The sequence below is a fragment of the Scomber scombrus genome, chromosome 1 (genome assembly GCF_963691925.1).
Source record: "Scomber scombrus chromosome 1, fScoSco1.1, whole genome shotgun sequence".
In the NCBI taxonomy this organism is placed as follows: domain Eukaryota; kingdom Metazoa; phylum Chordata; class Actinopteri; order Scombriformes; family Scombridae; genus Scomber; species Scomber scombrus.
In genome coordinates this window covers 4,058,152-4,078,630 of record NC_084970.1, presented here as the reverse complement: position 1 = coordinate 4,078,630, position 20,479 = coordinate 4,058,152, and the positions used below count along the sequence as shown (strand labels likewise).

Sequence of the window (20,479 nt, the reverse complement as noted above, 5' to 3'; positions counted from 1 at the left end):
AATTAAAAACTGGAAAAATTGGGTTGTTCTAAAACTTTTGACCGGTAGTGTATTATCTATATATATATATTACACATTTACATTATCTGGTGACCCAATCACAACAAATACTAAATGCAGACAGAATAATGGTTCTTACCATCAGAGGTTCTTCTTTCTTGTCTTTTCCTTAGTCAGTGATCAGGTGCTAAAAGTCCAGCTCCTTCACAAACTCACACTGATGGCAATCAAAGAGAGCGCAGAAAGCCTATGACTTTATTCACTGGACTTCTCTTTTTATTGCAGCCGCTTCTTTCTCTTCCCATTTGTTCTTACTGTTTGTTTCCCCTCTGGGCCTTTGGTTACAGCCGTGCTGTCCATTTTCTGCAAGTGATCAGTTTTCCTGTCCACTAGTTGATACAAACTAGCCACAGTGCATTGTGACATGCTGACCAATCATCACTTGCCAAGACCTCAAACTAAGAAATGAAACAGTCAATCATGAGACTTGATTTTGTTAGCACGAAAGAGACAATAACTATCAACATCAAGAGATTGTATTTATTTCTGTGGAGCCCGACCAAAAAAAGAAAAACAAAAAAAAAGAAAAGGAAAAAAAAGAAAAACATTTCTCCCATCATTGAGGGCCCCTTCCTATTCAAGGGCCCCTGGGCCAATAATGCTTGTATGGTAGATCCAGCCAGCTTTGAACGACATCATTATCTGATTTTTCAGGTAAATTCCCCACATAGGGCTGAATTGGAGGCAAGAATGTATGAATGTCACGATTTCGGACAAAAATGATCTTTATCCAGCACATAGGTAATTAACCACAATAAGCTACCTAAGGCACATTTTAAAACCTAGCTTTTTCATCACCTTGAAATAGACACAACACATACCTTTATGAGAAACTGGGCATGCAGATGAAGCATGCCATCGCTAAGTGAGACCTGGAGCAGATGGTTTCCAGGTTCCAGATTTGTGAGGTTTTTCTTATATACAGTCAATGGGTTTTACTTAGCAACCAAGATGCAGGCAGTTCATCAAAAATGCTTCTTGGGACAAGTAGCTGAACAATCTTTACACATTGTTTTAGTTATTCTACATCTTGATGTGTAACCATGACACCCAGCAGCAGTTTTTCCCCCCCATCTGACAAGAATGAACCACAAAAACCACACCTTCATTTTCTCATTGTTGGCTTACAGCCAGAAAAAAATGAGGCAACTTCACCGTTTTTTCAGTATCATTTGCACTGACCTCACCGTCCTCTGCAGCCACCATGCAAAACTCTCTATTCAAACAGATAGAGCACAGCATCTGAATAACATGAGCATTTACAGCCTGTAAGTATGCAAACAGTGATGGTTAAACACTTGATAAAACTGGCCACTTAACCAGGCTGACTTTGTTCAGTTGGCTTTAGTGGATCAACCTATGTCTGCTTTTCATTCTTGATAACGTGTTCCCTTTGTCCCACTCTGACCAACTATCACATCATTTATCATTCACCTGACATCATAGGCATTAGTCTATGGAGGAAACATAATGTTTACTTTAGTGCCCTTGGGACATTTATTGACACTGATAAAAGACTGATATCCACCATTATGAATCCACTCCTTTTCCATCTACTCTAATGCAGCCTGAATGCTGCTGAAAACATTTGGTTGGATCTGGTTTGAAGTTTCTGGAGGTGTCTTTAATATTCTGTTCCCATTAACCTCTTAATACACGCCCCTATTTTTATGTTTTTTGCCTAAACGACATGCCCAAGTTGTGAGCAGCACAGATCTCACATAGTTTGAGACTCAGAGATGTGTTTGGTATCATTGGAAAGGTAACCCTCTCGAGATTCTTGTAAAGGTGTGATTCTGTAACTTACTGACAAAGAGTGGCAGAGGTTAGAATGATGGGGTTGTTTCCCCGCCCATACAGTAGGTTTGCCTATACAATGACATGGGTACAGACATTCAGGGACCTCTAGGCAGGATATAGACATAATTAGGCCACAGCCACAGGTCTTGGCTTCATGCAGTCCAAATTTGGAGTCAAAAGTTATTTTTCAACAGGTATGTCCATGCGTTCTCCTTAGGTCCTTTTTGGAGACTCCAAAAGGACACTTGGTTACCAAAGCTGTATAACCACAATCAAACACCTAACCACCTAACCCTAACCCTAACCCTTTGCCTACATACAAAATCTTGGTCTCTAATGAAAGCTGACACCTTGAGGTTCCCTGCTACTATTTGGATTTGGATGTCTGTCAATCTGGATAGGATGACAGAAGCATTATCACAATAACCATCTTTTTTTTTTGTTTGGCCTAAAAGGGCAAAATTGAATAAAACATGACTAAGAACAATTGAACAGAACAAACCTCAACACAACCAACACAGAACATGGCTCACTGTAAAACTATTTACAGAGTATTTACATTGTGCCACTCATTGTAGCAGTCCCTGGAGACCGTGAAGCAGAGTGCTACACTGCATGATGTGCACTCCACAGTTGTCTTCATGCTACAGTGCACACACCGCCGTCTCCCTGCACTGCCATCCAGGGTGAAGTGTCGAAGCTTGTGAGGTACACCAGAGGGAGCACGAGGGGGTGCCTGTCGGGGGGCTGTGGAGGGGGAGCCAGCTGCCTTCAGCTCCAGCACCAGGGCTTCGCGGAACTCCTTTTGTGTGATAGGGACCCGCTGCCTCTCCTTGGCCAGCTCCTGGTGCAGAATGAAGGCATTCACAATGGCGATGTCCAGGAAATGGTAGAACATTTTTTTGTACCACTTCCTGGTTTTGTGTAGCGTGTTGTAATAGCCAATCATGGCATCTGAGAGGTCAACCCCACCCATATGTTTGTTATAATCAGACACCCCTGGTGGGGCAGGGATCTCCTGCTCTACCCACTGCCCATCTGCCTTTACCCTTCTCTGCACCGTATTGTCACTGTGTGCCGGGTGGATGGTGGAGCAGATGCTGATATCCCTTGTGTCTCTCCACTGCACGAAGACCAGTGGACCCTCTCTGATCCAGCGGATGGTGCCCCGTGGAGACTTGTTGTCCAGTAGGTCCAGGAATAGGGCAGGGCTGGTGTAGAAGTTATCTATGTACAGTTTATAGCCCCGCCCCAGCACTGGCACGTCAATAAGATTCATTACTGAATCGTAACTCATTCCTTTGTTGATTGGTGCTCCTTTGCCCTCATAAATGAAAAAATCCCAGGTATAACCTGTAGAGGAGTCAGCCAGCACAAAAAGTTTGTAACCCCATTTTGTGGGCTTGTCCTTCATGTACTGGGGAAGGGTTATTCGGGCCTTTGACTTCACCATCCTCTCGTCGATGGAGATGTTCTGTCTGGGATGGAAGTAGGCCCTGCACATCTCCCTGATTTGATGGTACATGGGCTTCACCTTGCACAGTCGGTCATAGCCAGCTGTGCCCTTTTTCCTGTCGTTGGCCTCATCATCATCAGGGGAGCTGAGGTGAAGGCTGCGGGAGATGGCCATGAATTTCCGGCCGGAGATGACTGAGGCAGGGAATGGAAAATTATAAAGGTCCGACTTCTTCCAGTAGTCCCGGATCGTTTTGATCTCCACCAGGCCCATATATATGACAATGGCCATGTAGGAATACATATCCTCCAGGCTAATCGCCTGCCATGCCTGAGGATGCATTCTCTCTCCATATGTGTTGGAGTTGCGAACAATCCCCTGCAACATGGTTTTAGAGATGAAAAGGTGGAAGAGGTCGAGGTTAGAGTAATCGACTCCACCCAAGAGCTGCGGTCCAGGAGTGCGCGCAGGGCGGAAGACTGGCTGTGGAGGTGTGATGTCCTCCACATCAATCCCCAGCCACGGCTCTCCTGAGAGGTCCCTACTCACCTCCACATCATCATCATCTATATCCAGCTCAGGGTCAAAGGATGCACTGCAGGGTGGTTCTTCAGGGTCAGATTCATCACTGGCTGAGAGGTCGTCGACATCATCAAAATTGTTCAGCCCCAGCCTTCAGTATCCATGTGGATATTGTACATACTGACCATTTTGCTCATTCATTTTCTACTTTTCAGTTTTAACCAAAGCAAGAATCCTTAAACATGTTTGAAAGAAATACAGTAGAAATAATACAAATCAATATTTTTTATTAAAGATTCAGGGTATTCCAAAAATCAAAATATGCAACGAGAAATAAAAATCAAGTACAAGTAAAGACCAACAGTGTTAAAACTCCTATACTGGTTCAAAGCCCCCTCCCCAGTTTCACCAAGTGAGGTTGGTTCCTCCACTAAAAATCAAAACTAAACAGCTCTAATATCCAAAATGTCTCTTCAGTCCATCAATGTAAACCAAATAGTTTAACACTGTAGGAAGGATACTAAGGTACTGAAGGATTTGTTTCAACACAGATAAATGGACACCCTTGTAAATCAAATCTGAAGCTTTCTAATTCATAATGATGATGATGAAATACAACCTTGCAGAGTTTGTATTTATGAAATGACACAATTATTTAATTTCAGTGATGCTGTATGAGTACAGTACAGTAATGCTACAACATTTTCTAAATTGGACTTCTACGATTTGATGGGTTTTTCAAACATGGAGTAGTTGTGTGATGAGAGGCATAGAAGAAGAAGAAGAAGAAATCACAGTCATGTCTTGGTGTCTGCTGTCCTCAGTCCTCCTGCTGTGAGCTTCGCCTGTAGTTCTTCTGGTGCCTCTTTCTAAAGGAGGCAAAGCTGGGGTTGGCCTGTTCTTTCTTCTCTTCCACGTCCTCTTCCTCCTCAACCACGCCTCTTTCTTTTTGTTTCTTTTCCTTTTCCTCGGCCTCTGGTTGACTGATGACTGCTGTGGTCTGTTTAACCTCTTCCTTCCCTGTATCCTCTGTCTTTTTTACACTATCCTCTTTGCGCTCATCTATTCTCCGTCCTACACCCTTCTTTTTCTCCTTCCCCACTGTGCACTCGTCTACCTCTTCGACCAGGTGACTGAGGCGCATCTTTTTATCCTGGCCTCTACCAGCTGACGGCTCATCGGCAGGCTTCTTGGCCAGAAGGCTGGGCTTGGAGAAGATGATCTTCTGTTTGGTGCTACAGGAGGCATCACCCTGGCTGTCGGGCTCCGGCTCTTCTTTCTTCGGTTGCAGGCTGGCCAGGTACTGGAGGGCTGCCCTGCTGTTGCCTCGGTCGCTGGTCTCAGCCACATCCTCCAGGCTGTAGTGGGTCCAGCGATCCGGGTGCACCATGTAGTCTGGTACCCCTCTCTTCTTTGCTGGTGTGGAGCCGCTCGGTGGAGGCTGGCTTGTCTTGCGGCTGGGGGCTGGAGGCAGAGGCCGAGCAAACACTCCGTCTATCACGTTGTCCTGGCCTAATGTTGAAGAGGCCAGTTTGGCGACACTGTCCAGACATTCAAAGATGCTGTGGCTGCGGTTTGAGAATCCCGAGCTCCCTCCCCTCAGACTGAAGGGGCTCCGGACTTTCTGTCCAGCAACTGGAACAGCAGCCCTCACCTCCACATCATCATCATCTATATCCAGCTCAGGGTCAAAGGATGCACTGCAGGGTTGTTCTTCAGGGTCAGATTCATCACTGGCTGAGAGGTCGTCGACATCATCAACATTAGCTTTTAGAATCTTGCTGAGCTCACTGGCATGTTCCTGATCACACATTGTAACACGATTGAGAAGACGAGCTAAATCAAGAACCTGGAAAGAGTAGGAGAAGATTACTGTAGGTTGACCTGAGAAACTGAGAAAGATAATCAAAAATCAAGCATGAAGATCAATGCATGATATTAAATTGTCATCTAGTCATAACTCTATATCCACATAGTAAAAGTTTCATTTTTTAACTGCAGAGCTGTGTGAGTATGAGCCGGTTGACTGAACATATCTGGTCACACCTGAACGTTTCACTGTCCTTAAGAACCCTTCATATATTTTCACCCTAACATCAAAGTGCTTAGACTGTAAACAAAGTCAAAGTGTCTCATGGATACTATAGACTATAAGCAAAAGGACAAATGTATGACAAGTTAAAAGTGTCGTATTTGTCCTTTCACTTAATTTACTACAACTGCTACCGTGACCAGGTCTGTCTTGTAAAAGATTTGTTATTTTTTGTAAAATAATAGAAGATTTTCTGACTGTAAACACTATATGTGGTTACAGGCTTATGAATCTGGGTGCTCCTCAATTGATATATGGTGCTCTGGCAGTATTTAGGTGATAGTACAGACATTTTGGTGAGAGTCAAAATGTTTGGCCACAAAAGACATTTTGACACGTCACAGAAGAAAAAGCATTGCTGTAGACAAAAATTAATGATTGCTAGCTGCTGCAGTTTCAGGGTCCTGGTAGAGGGATTTTGAAGACATTTTGACTTGTCACAGCAGGAAAAGTACAGGTGTTACTAATAACATCAACAATCTGTCCCATTTAAGTGTCCCAGAAAGTCAGCATGCAGAAAATGATACCTGCACACATGAATGGATTGCAGTCATGACACGCCATTAATTAAACCTGTACTTTTCCTGGTATAACAGATTAAAGTGCCTGCTGTGAAATATGTCTATTGTACATGCTGTCTCACTGTCATGGTTTATTGGGACACTTGAACACAAACACCTGTGCCTTTTCTACTATGACAAATGAATTATGCCTCTAAAAAAAAACCTACACCATCACAAGTACAAGCTTATCATGAAACTGATGCTTCCATGTAGGTGATATGATTCAATGATCCGCTAGAGGTCAGTAAAGTACAGCAGTGACAGATGAAATGTGACAAAGCTACCATTGCCTTCTTGTCTTTTATGAATGAGTCAGTCCTAATGCCCACACTTTATGTATCTGCCAGTAGTCAAGTGGCTACTTGTGTGAAGAATTTCCGATAACTGCCAGTGTTCAACTGTAAGAGTGTGCAGGTTTATCAAAGGACACTGAGACACACATGATTGAAGCCATCCAGAGGCTCTGACATAAAGTTAGGTCTACAAATATTTGGACAGTGACAGTTCTCATAATTTTGGCTTTGTACACCACCACAGTGGATTTGAAATAAAACAATCATGATGTGATTAAAGTACAGATTTTCCTATTTAATTCAAGGGGTTGAACAAAAATATCGTATGTGACGTTTAGGAATTGCAACCATTTTTATACACATTCCCCTCATTTCAGGGGCTCAAATGCAATTGGACTACTTAACATAATCATAAATAAAATGTTTAAAACCTTGTCAAGAATCTTTTGCAAGCAAAGACTGCCTGAAGTCTGGAAGCCATGGGCATTACCTGAGGGTTTCAGCCATATTCCCTAGTGATACTTTGCCAGGCCTTTATTGCATTAAGATGTTTGTTTGTGGGTCTTTCTGCCTTACGTTTTGTCTTCAGCATGCTCAATCGGGTTGAAAGATTGAATTGGGCATTGCAGAATATTCCATGTCTTTGCCTTAAAAAACTCCTGGGAAGCTTTCACAGTATATTTTGTGTCATTGTCCGTCTGTATTGTTAAGCATCACCCAATCAACTTTGCTGAATTTGGCTGATTCTGAGCAGACAGTATATATCCCTGTACAGTAGGGCTGGGCGATTATGACAAAAATCTAAATCACGATTAATTGAACTTTTAACCTCGATTACGATTAATGAACGGTTATCTCCACCCTTGATGAACAATTATGTATTTTCAGTTCAGTTTATTTAGTTTTGTATTTTAAACTGCTGCCCTCACACATGAGTATCTTTATGGGGTGAAAATAATGATGTTTTAAGGTGTGACGCTGTGGTTAATGTCTAGTTTACTTGATTAGAATTATGTAAAGATAATGGTCAAAGTTTTTAAATTCCTTAAAGATATGGAACCTTTACTGTCATGGCAACAGTGAACACCACGATTAATTGACATGAGCAAGATTAAGTCGATTAGAGTTTCTAATGTTCTTCACTTGGCTCTATGTTGTGAAGAGGTTTTTCTTTACTATGGAAAGGATCCTGTGATCATCACCACTGCTGTCTTCCATGGATGTCCAGGCCTTTTTGTGTATTTGTGTATTAAATCACATGTGAAAAACAAACACACATTCAGGAGCTGAGAGCAGTTACACAGTAAATAAAGCTATTAAATTATCTAGGGGCCTACTGAACATACAAGAGATATAACGTGATATTTGAATGATTTCTGTGTGATAAATGTTATGAGAGTGAAAGTCTTCCTAATATTATTATATATATATATCTCATATGTATGACTATACATACAATTTGTGTGTGTGTGTGTGTGTGTGTGTGTGCAAACTGAGGGTTTGGAAACATAGGTGTCATTTTTCTAGTATATCCTGCGTGTAATGTTACACTGACAGACTCTCACACACTGTTTACAGTCTGAGTGCTCTGCTCAATATTTGTATCACCATTTTTTTTTTTTATGGACCAAACAACTAACCAATTAATCCAGAGAATAATCAACAGATAAGATAATGAAAATAACTGTTAATTGCAGCTCTATATTTATTGATTTATTTATTGCCAACATCATACATCTCTCTGAGCCCTGAGTGCAGGACACTGTAGCCTGTCATAGCAGGAAAAACACATATCAACTTTGTATAATGTGTCCCAGTGAACCAGCACACACAACAGCAGGACCCTGCAACTGCCTAATTTAAATAGAAAGCAGCTGTTAATGTTTTTATTTACACATTTTTCTGCTGTGGCAAATCAAAATGTACGCTGTGGAAAAGGTAAATTATATTGACAGGATGGCTACCTAAGGAGCAAAAATGTGGAACTCTCTACCTGAACAATTGAAATTTCCTGCACACTTCAACACTTTTAAGAGACTCACCAAATCCTGGTTAATTCAGCAACAACATTTCAATCATGTCTAGTTTTATATGTATCTTATTGTATAACCCATAATAATAATCCCCAAATTCAGGTTTCTTTTGTTTCTCTTATCAGGTGATTTAAAGTGCCTTTGAACAGTCTAAGAAAATTGTTTATAATTCTGTGTTGAGTATGTGTGCGTACCATGTTTTTACTCCTGCTGAAGCGTCCATGATCTCTCCTGGCTTGTTCTTTATGATAAATTTAGGGAGATGTTGTTTGGCTCAGACATCAAACTGCCATTCTGTTGCTGTTCAATCTGAGATTTAAAGCAGGCACAAATTCACAAGTTTAATCATCTGAACAAACCAGACATAGAAGTGATTTAAAATTCAATAACGGGCAGCTGAGACAAACATAAAGCATGGAAAGGGGAGAGATCAATGATGATGTAATGACATGTGTAACAGTGATTTTAGGACATACAGTTCTCATTTGGACGGCTGAAGCTTCATATTAGCTTCAGATCAACTTTTAAATACATTTTTACACAGGAGGACTGTGGATTTTGTCCCCATCACTTACATTGTGATGGGGGATCTTCTAATTAGGGCCTGGATACTGGATTTTTGGGTCTGATGCCAAGACTGACATAAGGGAGTAAAAAAAATCCAATATCGATATATCAGCTGATAATCTTATATATACACATAAACACACATTTACTGCAATGGTCCCTCAAATTTGGTTACCAACACTTTCGTAAAATATATTTAATGGAGGCATATACAGTTTAATAATAAGATGTAATTTTCATAAAATAAAATCAGTGCACTGAAACAGTAAATTTCATTTGGAATAAATATGCATATATTAAAATAAGAAATTAAGGAAAAGGATGAAATATAGATAAAATGCAGCTTATGCATCTTTAAAAATAAAAAATCAGCACGTCAGACGGCATAAACACCGATACCAATATATCTGTGATAGGCCAATATCAGCCGATAATATCGGTTGGTTGGCTAATACATCGGTCGGGCTTCATACGGACCATTACAAGTTCTAATGGTCCGTATTAACAGTTTGAAGTCTGTGGGCCTGTCAATCATTATTTATGAACATCTGTTCTGATACACACGTCATTCTTTCTGATGGACTGTATAAAAAAAACATTTTTCTAAACACATGTGCGGTGCTTTTAAACACCTGCCTCCAGTTGTGTGTGACCTGTGTGTACCCGCAGTGTAGGTGACACAGTCCTGCATGGTTCCAATAGAGAACCTTTAGGAAGCTTAGACGCTAACTCATGTGGTGCAACGTCCAACAGAACAACACACAGTTAAAAGATAAATGTGAGAGATGAAGCCAGTTGTCGGTGTGATGGCGTATTAGCTAAAGATGCGCTAAATATTCCTCAGCATGCTAATGCTAATTGATGTGGTGGTGCGTCGGTTTAAAGCGAACAGCACAGCGGTTCCGTTCAACTGCTTCTCACAGCGGACACCGCACACTGTCCTTTTACACACAGTATCAAACACAGTTCTTAGTTTTGGGTCAACACGCCGCGGTTCTCCGGCTTTACCTTACTGCTGGCGCCACGACCCAACAATATTTGGTTCAAACAAATTCTTCTTCTCCTGCTTCTGCTGTCCGCCAGACTAAGCACGGTTTACACCATGCTGCCCCCTGCCGGTCACAGGCTGTATGAAACTATCATATACTTAAAGTAGCACCAGGGCTGTTTTAAAAACATTCTAATGGAAGTTTACTTTACCCTCACAGTCTGTCAATGCTATTAATTATTAATGCTATGAATATGCAAATATTTTTAATTTTAGAAATGTAACTGCTGGACATAAGATGTCTCCTGTTTCACTGTAGAGTCCATTCTCAATGTTTGTACACTGGAGGCTTCAAGTTACCACATCACACTTTGTGTAAGTTGCATATTGGGTCAGGATTGGCTGCAAACTTGTTGTGATGTCACTTATCATGCAGGTGTGACATGATTGTACAATCAATCCAACTCTTTGGGTTGATTGTACAACTGGATAAAAGTAACTTAGAATTGGGTTTGTCCATGTTTGACCCAGCATGTTTTCACAACCAAACTTATGGGTAGTGATCATTGTTTGCTGGATTGAAGATAAGGCATAATGTAAAGTGTGTTTTAAAAGACTATACTAATGTTTCTGATTTTTTTTTCTCTCCTATTATATCTCCTATGTACATTACATTACTGCTGACTCACTTATTTTGATTTTTCCCACCTTGTAGGCAACATTTCCTTTCCATTTATTTCTATATAGTACAGGACATTATTCAATTTACAGAACTTATACACTTACTTGAGTTAAAAGCATCAATAAAAGCAGACAGGTTAAATCTTTCCAAATGATCAGTATCTTATTTTAACTGAAAACAGCATAGCATTAAGCAAACTTAATGCAATGTACTGACCACAAGATTAACACAGTTCAAGCATGAGGACTGAGGCAGCAGTTATATTTAGAAATGTTAGGTTGTGACAGGATCACAGGTCACAGTTTTTTGTAGTGACAGGATGACTGGCAGGAGTATGAGGGACTTTCAGCATCTGGATGGATTCATTTTTGTTTAATTGTATTCTCTATATTGGTTTTATTGAAAACAATATTTACAAGCATTGTTATTCCAAGCTTTACCATGTTGAACAGAAGCTCCTTGCCCTACTCTTCTGGCAACTGTCTTTCTTTCTTTCTTTCTTAGTATTTATTCATTCTCTCCTCAGACCATTGCAATAAAATGCACATTTCTCCCATTGACTGTGGAACATATATTTATATACAGTCAGTGATTTGCCAGTTAGCAGACGAAGAAGACCTGCGCATGCTACGTTCTCCTTCTCTGCTCCCATTGGCTGACATGATTCAGGGGCGGGAGATCCTGCGGTTGTTTGTGTCTTGATTGGCTGCTGAGCTTCAGACCGGGGAAAGTTTGAAAGTAGCTGGGTGTGTGTGTGTGCGGTTCATTTTTGTTTGTGTGTCAAACTGACAAACCATTACAGCGTCACTGGCTTTTTTTTTTTTAGCACTTTGAAGTTAACCTGACAAAGTATTACGCAGTTAGTTTTTAATTCTTCATGGAGCAAGAAGCGCAGGAAAACACGACGGCTGCTGTAAGGGTTTCGTGCAGGACGACGAAAGAAAGTGGCGACGACATGACGGACATCGTCGTAGCTGATCTGGACTCGTACGTTAATGTTGAACTCAGCACAGAAAACAACGCAGCTGGACATAATGTGCTTGATATAACTCAAGGTTTGTGTCATGTTTTATCCTTGAATAATATTAAAACACGTAGGTAACGCCAACTATTCAGGTACTTCTTGCACGTATTGTCACCAGTTAACGAAGTTTGTTGTTTAAACACTTTAATATCCATCATTAAAATATTAAGTTTGTCTGTTTTCACTATTAAATCATTTAGACCCCAAACCACGTTACCAAACGCTGTTCAGTGAATGGCTGTCATGTCCATAAAAGGACAATGGAGGTGATAAAACTGACATTAGCATTACTGGTGTTAATGGTGAGGGCTATTAATGTACAATACTGTGCAGTTAAGAGTGACACTTCCCAGTATCTTAAACAGGGAGGCTGGACAGGTATTAAATAATGCTAAAATATCATGAGACTATCCCTCTGTGAGAACATGTAGCCAGGAGCGATCAATTCCATAATATTACAGTTGTCCAGCCCAGTGATGGTGTAGTATGATATATGTGTGTTTAACAATCCAAAGATGTGTGAAACAGCAGAATGTCAATTACTAAGTAGGACAAGCTGCAGCTCTCAGTGATACTGGTGGTACTGGTTTCACCTGTTGATGCATACCATGAGGTATGCATCAACATCTATTGAGACAGTGTTGGCCCTTAACTGTGTCACACAAATATGCCAATCAATAACTACATTAACTGCCCATTTTAAAGTTTAACTCAGTTTGGTTTCAGAGGTGTTAATTCTTGAGGTTGGCTGCTTAAATTTCACATTTCACAGTTCACAGAAGTACCCCTGCTGTCCTATCTGCACCTTGTTTAATGTTATTTCATGTTTTGTGTAATTTAACAGTATTTCTTCTAAGTGCACCACATGCATATCTATATGCAGATTTTGGAAAATAGTTCTAGATCAAGTTTCTGGTAGTTTTACCTCATCTGCAGCTGAAATTATTAGTAGATTTATCACAAGAATATCACAAGCAGTTTAGCTCATGGGTCAGTCAATTATCATACATGATGAACATCAGCTGGTTCCAGCCTCTTAAATGTGAGTATTAAGTAATCATTAGGGCCCGACCAATACTAGATTTTTGGGGCTGATATCAATATTAAGGAGTAAAAAAATTCCAATATCAGTATATCAACCAATCATTTTCTATATAAAGAATATATACATGCATACATTTTTTTTGCAATGATCCCTTAAAAACATGTGTAACAAAGATATGTAATGAAGGCATGATATTTTACCATCTAACAATAAACTTGATTATATAGAATGACGTCAGTGCTCAACTACACTGGGAATTTAATAATTATAAATAACTTTAACTAACCAAATAACAAAAAACACATATAACAAAAAAAAAAAGTATATTAAGCTTGAATTCAGAAAAGGATCGAATGTACATTAAATGCGGCCTATACAGCTTAAAAAAATATCTGCACATATCAGACAACATATAGACCGATATATCTGTGATAATATCGTTTGCTTTTGATTTATATTAAGAAAAACCTAGTTTATGGCAGCTATTAACTCATCAAAGTGTATATAAATGAAAATAAGTCCTTTTCACAGCAGACATTGAACACATCACAGCAGGAAAATTGCAGGTGTAAATAAACTTAATATTCTGACTGATGGCTGAATTCCATGTAGCTGCTTCAGTTTCAGGGTGTCACACTGTCATGACTTACTGAATATTACAGAATCAATTTGAGGTCATTAGGATTTTTTAATGTAATTAAACTGATGATACTCATATCAAACTCAAATTAACCATTTTATGTGTGTGCCACCAGACGGCACCAAAGCATCATCTATGAAGAGACCCCCCTCCCATTTCCCAATTATTTAACAGTAGACTCAAACAATGGGTTGCACACATAAACAGAAATGGTGCTGATGACATGATGGTGTAAACATGCTCATAAAGTTCTGCAGCTGACTGTAATTTGATCTTGTTTTGTGTCTGTTAGGCAGAGCAGTTTCCTGTGTTTCAGGCTTTTCTCCACATTTCGGCACACACATTGATCTATAATGAAACCTACAGAGAACAGAACAGAACAAATTGTATGTCCTAAATGTACAGAGGTGCACACAGACAGAGAGAGAGAGCTCTCCACTCTATCACAAAAAACACTTTCATGTGTTTGGCTTGTTTTGCTTCTCCAGTATTTCACATCTGTAACATAATCTACTGAAATGTCAGAATACAGCTTTTAATGTGACTCCAGTCTGAAACATGTTGGATTAATGTTTGAATCTTACAGTAATGTTGTTCAGTAACACTGGATCAGTCAGGATCTGACGGTAATGAATACTGTTTATCCTGCCTGTCATCTACACAGATCAGCTGTTACACTCAGATTCAGGATTTTTTTTTATAATAAAGCAGAACTTATGGATGAACTCTGAGCTCCATCACATCTGTCACAACTTGACTTTAAGTGGCTAAAAGTCTAAGATAAGCCTAAAACCCCCATACCCACTTGACCCCCCATGTGTCATTCAGTATCAGGTCAGTTTCATTCAAGACTCGCAAGTTTGAAGATTTGGAGAGAGAGAGGGAGGAGTGAGTGAGTTTTGGTTGCCACCAACTCTCTGAAGAAGCTAATGGTTTCATTTTAACTGTGTAACTGTGATTATTTTTGCATTGATTCTCCTTTGCACCTAATGTATGCATATGATCTCATTTACATATGTTCAAATTGCAAGGACCACCAAGACGCTTTTTGGGGTAGCGAGTACTTAATTCCACAGTTTCTTCTCGTCTCATGTGTGCAGGTTTAGCAGCTGCAGAAACTGCACAGTCCTTTTGTGAATTCAGCCCTCTGTTTGCTATCAGCAAGTGTTAACGGTCCATCAATATGCCTGATTTCTACCTAACTGCATGATAACTCAAAAATAATGTGCACAGTTTTACAATATTTTATTTTCATTTATAGTTGAAGAGGTTTTTTTTTTTTACAGTATTAGTTTTCCTCAGAAGCAGCAGTCTCAGCATCATGTTGTCTCTAAGGCAGCAGACAGACACAGTGAACTCTACATCTACTGAAATATCAGCAGTGTGCTCTATCTGTCTGCTGACTCTGCAGAGCCAGTATACACATGACAGCCAGCACTTTTATTCTGTAGTTTGACCAACTCACAGAAAAAACAACAACTCACTACAGCAGCCTTTTCACTGATAATTAACTGTCACTATCACTGTGTTCAGCAGCAGTAGTTCTACACTGTGGAGATGTAGAGAAGATCAGGCTCAGGTTTATAATCCTCTTCCATCATACTTTAAAAATCTACAACACAGTGTTTAAGCTACATTTCCTTTTTCTAACAGCTCTGTTTCAGAATGAAGACGAGGCACAGGAAGGAGAGAGTGATGATGATGAGGATGGGGACGACAGTGGCACAGACCACTTTAACGCTGATAAGTCAGGGACCCAGCTGCAGAGATGTGAGCGCCAAGGAGGGGCCAACTCAAACCTGCCCGACACCTTACAGACAGGACACCTGCTGTTCTACGAGAGGTTCAAAGCGTTCCAGGACTACATACTGGGTAAGAACACACACTGGAACACATGATGTACGTATATTTGTGTGTGTTTTTCTTTTGTCTGATTTAAGTGTGTTTGTGTGTGTAGGTGACTGTAAGCCCTCAGAAGTGAAGGACTTCACAGCAGACTACCTGGAGAAAGTTGTGGAGACGTGTGATTGGCAGGCTGTGTGGTCTACAGATGTGTTTGATGTTCTGGTGGAGGTGAGACAACCTTTCACACACTGCTGATATAAAACATTAAACATATTTTTATTTTAAATCCCCCCTTGACCCGTATTTCAATAAAGATCCCTTGTTGTCATTTCAGGTGTGTGATGTGGACTTTCCGGATCTGAAGGCGTGTGTGAAGCCGGTGCTGCCTCTGCAGTTTGAGGCCAGAGGCTGCGAGCTCAACGAGGAGACTATGAACACTCTGCTGGAGGCTACTCAACACAAGCTGCCCCTGCAGGAGCTCCAGGTGGTCTATGAGGAGTCTGGAGACTTTGACCAGACCGCCCTCGCCATTGAGCACCTCAGGTGACTTATTGAACCCTTCACGGAATTTCACTCTGATGAAGTTTACAGTGAAGTTTCTCTCATCTTTTTAACTGCTACTTCCTCTCCTCTGTTTGCAGATTTTTCTACAAGCACATCTGGAGGCAGTGGGACGAGGAAGATGAAGATGATGACTTTGACTACTTTGTTCGTTGTGTGGAGCCTCGTCTAAGGCTGTGAGTGCACTCTGTGTCACAGTGATCATCTGGCATGTTGTGTTAGTACCGCCATGTAAACCTTACCTCAACATGTTTTGTCTCTAAGCTACTACGACATGTTGGAGGACAGAGTCCCATCAGGCCTGGTGGTAGAGTACCAGTCCTTACTGGAAAACTGCCTCCAGTGCTTCCAGCAGTTCTTGGCGCTGCGCAGCTCCCTCAGCAGCGACTCTGACTCTGAGCCAGACAACGTGTCCATGGTGGAGGGCCTGAAGCTCTGCGATCAGCTGGAGACATTCAAACGCAAGCTGCACATAATCGAGAACCCCTTGTTGAGGTAGACCTGTTGTTGCAAAGGTCAACCACCATCTCCCAAAACCTCCTCCTCCTCTGTTTCAACCAGTTTCTACATCTCCTCCACTCCAGGTATGTGCTGGGCTACAAGGGTAACAACAGGCAGCAGAGTGTGCAGTGTCGTGGACTGAGAGCTTCAGGTATTAAGGTGGTCCATGTGGTCACAGCATCCTGCACCAGCTTTCAGCTCCAGTCCCTCCTCAATGACCGACTGCTGCCTCAGTGCTCCTCTGAGGACACTGAAATCCAGGTTAGTAGCTGACAGCTGAGTCCCTTCTCTTAATGAAAAGATAGATATGAATATAGAATGTTATTACAATGTAAAAGTAAATAGATTACACTTATTCTAGTGTGTCAGGTACATTTAACATTCATACATTCTGCTGTTACAAGTTGGTTGTGAACATTGTTTAGGTTCCTTCTCAAACAGCAGAAAGTGATAACAGGGCTCCAAAACATACAGTGAATGTATGTCAAAATGGGGTTGTTTTTTTTTGTTGCAAAGTTACCCATACGTCGTCCTCATGATTCTGCCTTCTCAACCCTTTGTGCAATAACCGCTGTCTGTACAGTCATTTTTATAGGGTTTAAATTAACTTATTCTTTCCTTTTATGTATATTTAAAAAATATATATATACACAGTATACTTTTTGTGATTTTCATATTTTTTATAGTTTATTTGTTTTGTATGTATTTACTCACTGTTTTTACTGTAATGGAGTATTTCACACAATTGTACTTGTATAACCAGAGTGACATTGAACATCTTGAATCTTGAATATATAAGTCCCCAGATTCTGTGCTGGGCTGTCAATCCAATACGACATAATGACTGAACCATGTAATTACAACTCCTAGATCCATCACCAGATACACACTGGCCCTAAAAGCATTGTTCATGCTCATAATCATTAGAAAAGTAGCATCTTTAAAAATGTGAATATATATTTCTGAGCCTCTCAAAGATGAAAGAGGGCTCAGTTCTTTGTGGTAGTAAACTGAATATATTAAGTTAAGGTGTGTGTGTGTATGTGTAGTTCCACAGAGACCCTGTATCAGCGGTGGATTCATGCTATCAGGGTGACGTGGTCATTATTCTGCCGGGGAACTACAGTGTTACCAGCTCCATCTTCCTGCCAGACTCCATCAGTATAGAAGGTATATGCTGTAGTCTAGATGGAGGATTTAAATGAAGTATTGTATTGTAATTAGAGAGAGAGTGTAATGATGATTTCATGTCTGTGTCTGCCAGGCTTCGGGCTCCCTGATGAAGTGGTGATAGAGAAGAAAAACAAAGGGGACTCTTTCGTCGAGTCCACGGGAGGTGACATCAGAATGTCCAACATCAAGTTCATCCAGCACGACGCCATCGAAGGCATTCTGTGTGAGTACAGCTGTGTGTGATAAACAATGACGGCTGATCGGTTACACACAATCTCTGAACGCTTCCTGTTTGGTGACTAGGTGTGCGTCAGGGGAATCTGACCATGGAGAACTGTGTGATGCAGTGTGAGACCACCGGAGTCATCGTCCGAGCATCTGCCCACCTCACTATGAACATGTGTGACCTTTATGGCTCCAAGGTGAGTGTGTCAAACAGGTGCTGAGACAGAACCCTTTTTCATTTCAGCATGTTTCCAGATGCTCTTTTCAAACTTATGCAAATTAAATTAAATTGAACCAAAACGCATCACTAAAAACCTCATGAAAGCATTCACTCATTGGTTAGATGTGTCAGGATGGAGCAAGAATGTAAACACAGGAAGAAGGTCCTAAAGATGTTCCCTTTATTGAAACTCTGAAAACATCTTTGAGGGCTGGACTTCATTTACAGTGAAAAAGATATAAAATAATACAAAATAAAAGAACACAATAAATTAAAACAGCAATATAAGTACAACAAATAAGATATAAAACAAATCAAATAAAACAGGTGCAAACACAAATTAAGTGGCTAGTGATCATTGATTGAAAATGTCTGTGTTACTGAATTATCAATTTTCAAAAACAACTACATTAATAAGATCTTATTTGTCATGTGTTCATATTAGAACATATGAGGTTTGCCTATGAGGTTTTCCTTTTATATCAGCCTTAAAAAGTCAGTGTTGGTGGGACTATGATTGTGTATATAAGTATGATGATTGTGTACATAGTTTGTAATGTTGCTGTGTTGTCTGCAGGGGGCTGGTATAGAGATTTACCCAGGCAGTGTATGCAGTCTGGTCGGCAACGGCATCCACCACTGTAAGGATGGGATCCTCATCAAGGTGAGAAATTAAATCATCAGCCTCATTAATACATGTCAGTGTTAGTCTGACTTTATACCTCAAGTCAGAACCACACTGATGTTCAGATTATTCCTGTTGAACTCTGTAAAGGTTAAAGCACACAGGTCAGAAACATGTTTTAAAGTGTGTGTCCTGTGTCTCTGCAGGACTTTGCTGATGAGCTGGACGTGATGCCGTCCATCACCATGGAGAACAACGTAATCCACAACAACGAAGGCTATGGGGTGATTCTAGTGAAAACAGGAAACGGCAAGGACCAAAAAGTTCCTCAAGACAAAAGTGAAGGTATGCAGAGTCCTCAGAGTCAGAGTATAGGAGCTTACATTACTGCATACTACATGTTTGTGTATACAATATCTTGTGTGTGTTGGTCTTTTCCCTCCAGAAGACCTTGCCAGAGAAGATGCTGGACAGACCGCCGAGCACCTCAGCAGCATATCAACAACCCCGAGCAGCAGCAGCAGCAGCTCAGTGTCCACAGAGAACAGCAACAACAGCGCAGACGGTGACGCAACCGCCACCTCAGGCAGGAAGTGGCAGTTCTGCCGGCAGCTGAGCAGAAACAAGGAGGCGTCCTGCAGCCGAGCCGTGCAGAACCTGATGGACCACGAGATATTCGTCTCTATCCAGGGAAACCAGTTCAGGCGCAACGGCATGGGCGACTTCGGCACTTTTTTCTGCTGAGAAACTATTTGAGACTGTCTGTAACTAACGTCTTTTTAAGAGCACCGAACAGCGACAGAGTATTTTTGAGCAATAGCTTAATATTTTAAAATGAAATGAATATTGCTGAAAAATATTTTCAGCTGTCGACTGAGCTGATTCAGAGTTTAGATGCTCTGTAAATGCAGTGAGCATGATGTGATGAGTTAAGCTGCTTACACACACACACACACACACTTCCTCTATTGAAGCAATGATGAATGACCCCCTCTCTTGAACTTGCACGAATGCTTTTATCTTATTTATTCCTCTGTGCTCTCAACTCAAGTGTGAAGCGTTTTTAATCTTTGTTTTTTTTTAATGCATTATTAGTTTCTGATACACTTGTCACTTTGAATGCAGTTTTGGTGGCGAGACTAAAATCTAATAAATTTGGGTTATCTTTAAGGTGGTTGCTTGTTGAAACCAGTGCACTGTTAAAAACACTGAGTTCTTTGTTCACAAAAATATGCTTTATTTCCACTGTTATGAGTTGTGTATATAATTTTCACTTGGTGCCTCAGGTGTTTTTAAAAGTTTGTATTTTATAGTAGCATGAAGTCTTAGAAATACTGATGTTGCTCTGAAACTAACAGCCAAGTGAAACTAAAGTGAGAGGTTCATATTTAGATCAATGCAACGGAGTTAGTCTTAGATTGAATTACTTCTGCCACTTCTGGAAATTGTTAAAATAATTAATTTCCTGGATTAAAAAGTGGCCTTTGATACCTGACATGTGTTGATGCAGTATGATTGATTACATCATATTCCTACAGTATGTATCTGTTATGATACTTGCTGT

The 20,479-nt window shown here is 40.6% G+C and overlaps 3 protein-coding genes across 3 annotated transcripts; 1 reads left to right on the top strand and 2 right to left on the bottom strand.

The window, feature by feature from the left end:
- Positions 1-2,404: 2,404 nt before the first annotated feature.
- LOC133979359 (piggyBac transposable element-derived protein 4-like) lies at positions 2,405-4,584 on the bottom strand. Its single transcript, XM_062417874.1, has 2 exons — positions 4,562-4,584; positions 2,405-3,989 (listed from the first exon to the last, which is right to left on the bottom strand). Exons 1-2 carry the CDS (start codon positions 4,582-4,584, stop codon positions 2,405-2,407), a joined length of 1,608 nt encoding a protein of 535 aa, XP_062273858.1.
- tssc4 (tumor suppressing subtransferable candidate 4) lies at positions 4,109-10,465 on the bottom strand. The gene is made up of 3 exons (XM_062415784.1): positions 10,395-10,465; positions 9,014-9,128; positions 4,109-5,687 (listed from the first exon to the last, which is right to left on the bottom strand). Exons 2-3 carry the CDS (start codon positions 9,014-9,016, stop codon positions 4,659-4,661), a joined length of 1,032 nt encoding a protein of 343 aa, XP_062271768.1. The 5' UTR covers positions 9,017-9,128; positions 10,395-10,465; the 3' UTR covers positions 4,109-4,658.
- Positions 10,466-11,985: 1,520 nt separating this feature from the next.
- shcbp1 (SHC SH2-domain binding protein 1) lies at positions 11,986-19,966 on the top strand. Its single transcript, XM_062417015.1, has 13 exons — positions 11,986-12,111; positions 15,419-15,637; positions 15,723-15,838; positions 15,945-16,153; positions 16,252-16,347; positions 16,436-16,666; positions 16,756-16,933; positions 17,722-17,842; positions 17,937-18,068; positions 18,149-18,267; positions 18,868-18,954; positions 19,122-19,260; positions 19,361-19,966. Exons 1-13 carry the CDS (start codon positions 12,012-12,014, stop codon positions 19,657-19,659), a joined length of 2,046 nt encoding a protein of 681 aa, XP_062272999.1. The 5' UTR covers positions 11,986-12,011; the 3' UTR covers positions 19,660-19,966.
- The last annotated feature ends 513 nt before the right edge of the window (positions 19,967-20,479 follow it).

What these genes read in the sequence shown, in the direction of transcription:
- shcbp1 (XM_062417015.1), top strand. Translation starts at nt 12,012, where the DNA reads ATGACGGACATCGTCGTAGCTGATCTGGACTCGTACGTTAATGTTGAA. An exon ending in TGTTTGATGTTCTGGTGGAG is followed by an intron (nt 15,839 to 15,944) that starts GTGAGACAACCT and finishes TTGTCATTTCAG; the next exon opens with GTGTGTGATGTGGACTTTCC. An exon ending in AGGATGGGATCCTCATCAAG is followed by an intron (nt 18,955 to 19,121) that starts GTGAGAAATTAA and finishes GTGTCTCTGCAG; the next exon opens with GACTTTGCTGATGAGCTGGA.
- LOC133979359 (XM_062417874.1), bottom strand. Translation starts at nt 4,584, where the DNA reads ATGTTTGAAAAACCCATCAAATC. An exon ending in TTTGAAAAACCCATCAAATC is followed by an intron (nt 3,990 to 4,561) that starts GTAGAAGTCCAA and finishes TGGATACTGAAG; the next exon opens with GCTGGGGCTGAACAATTTTG.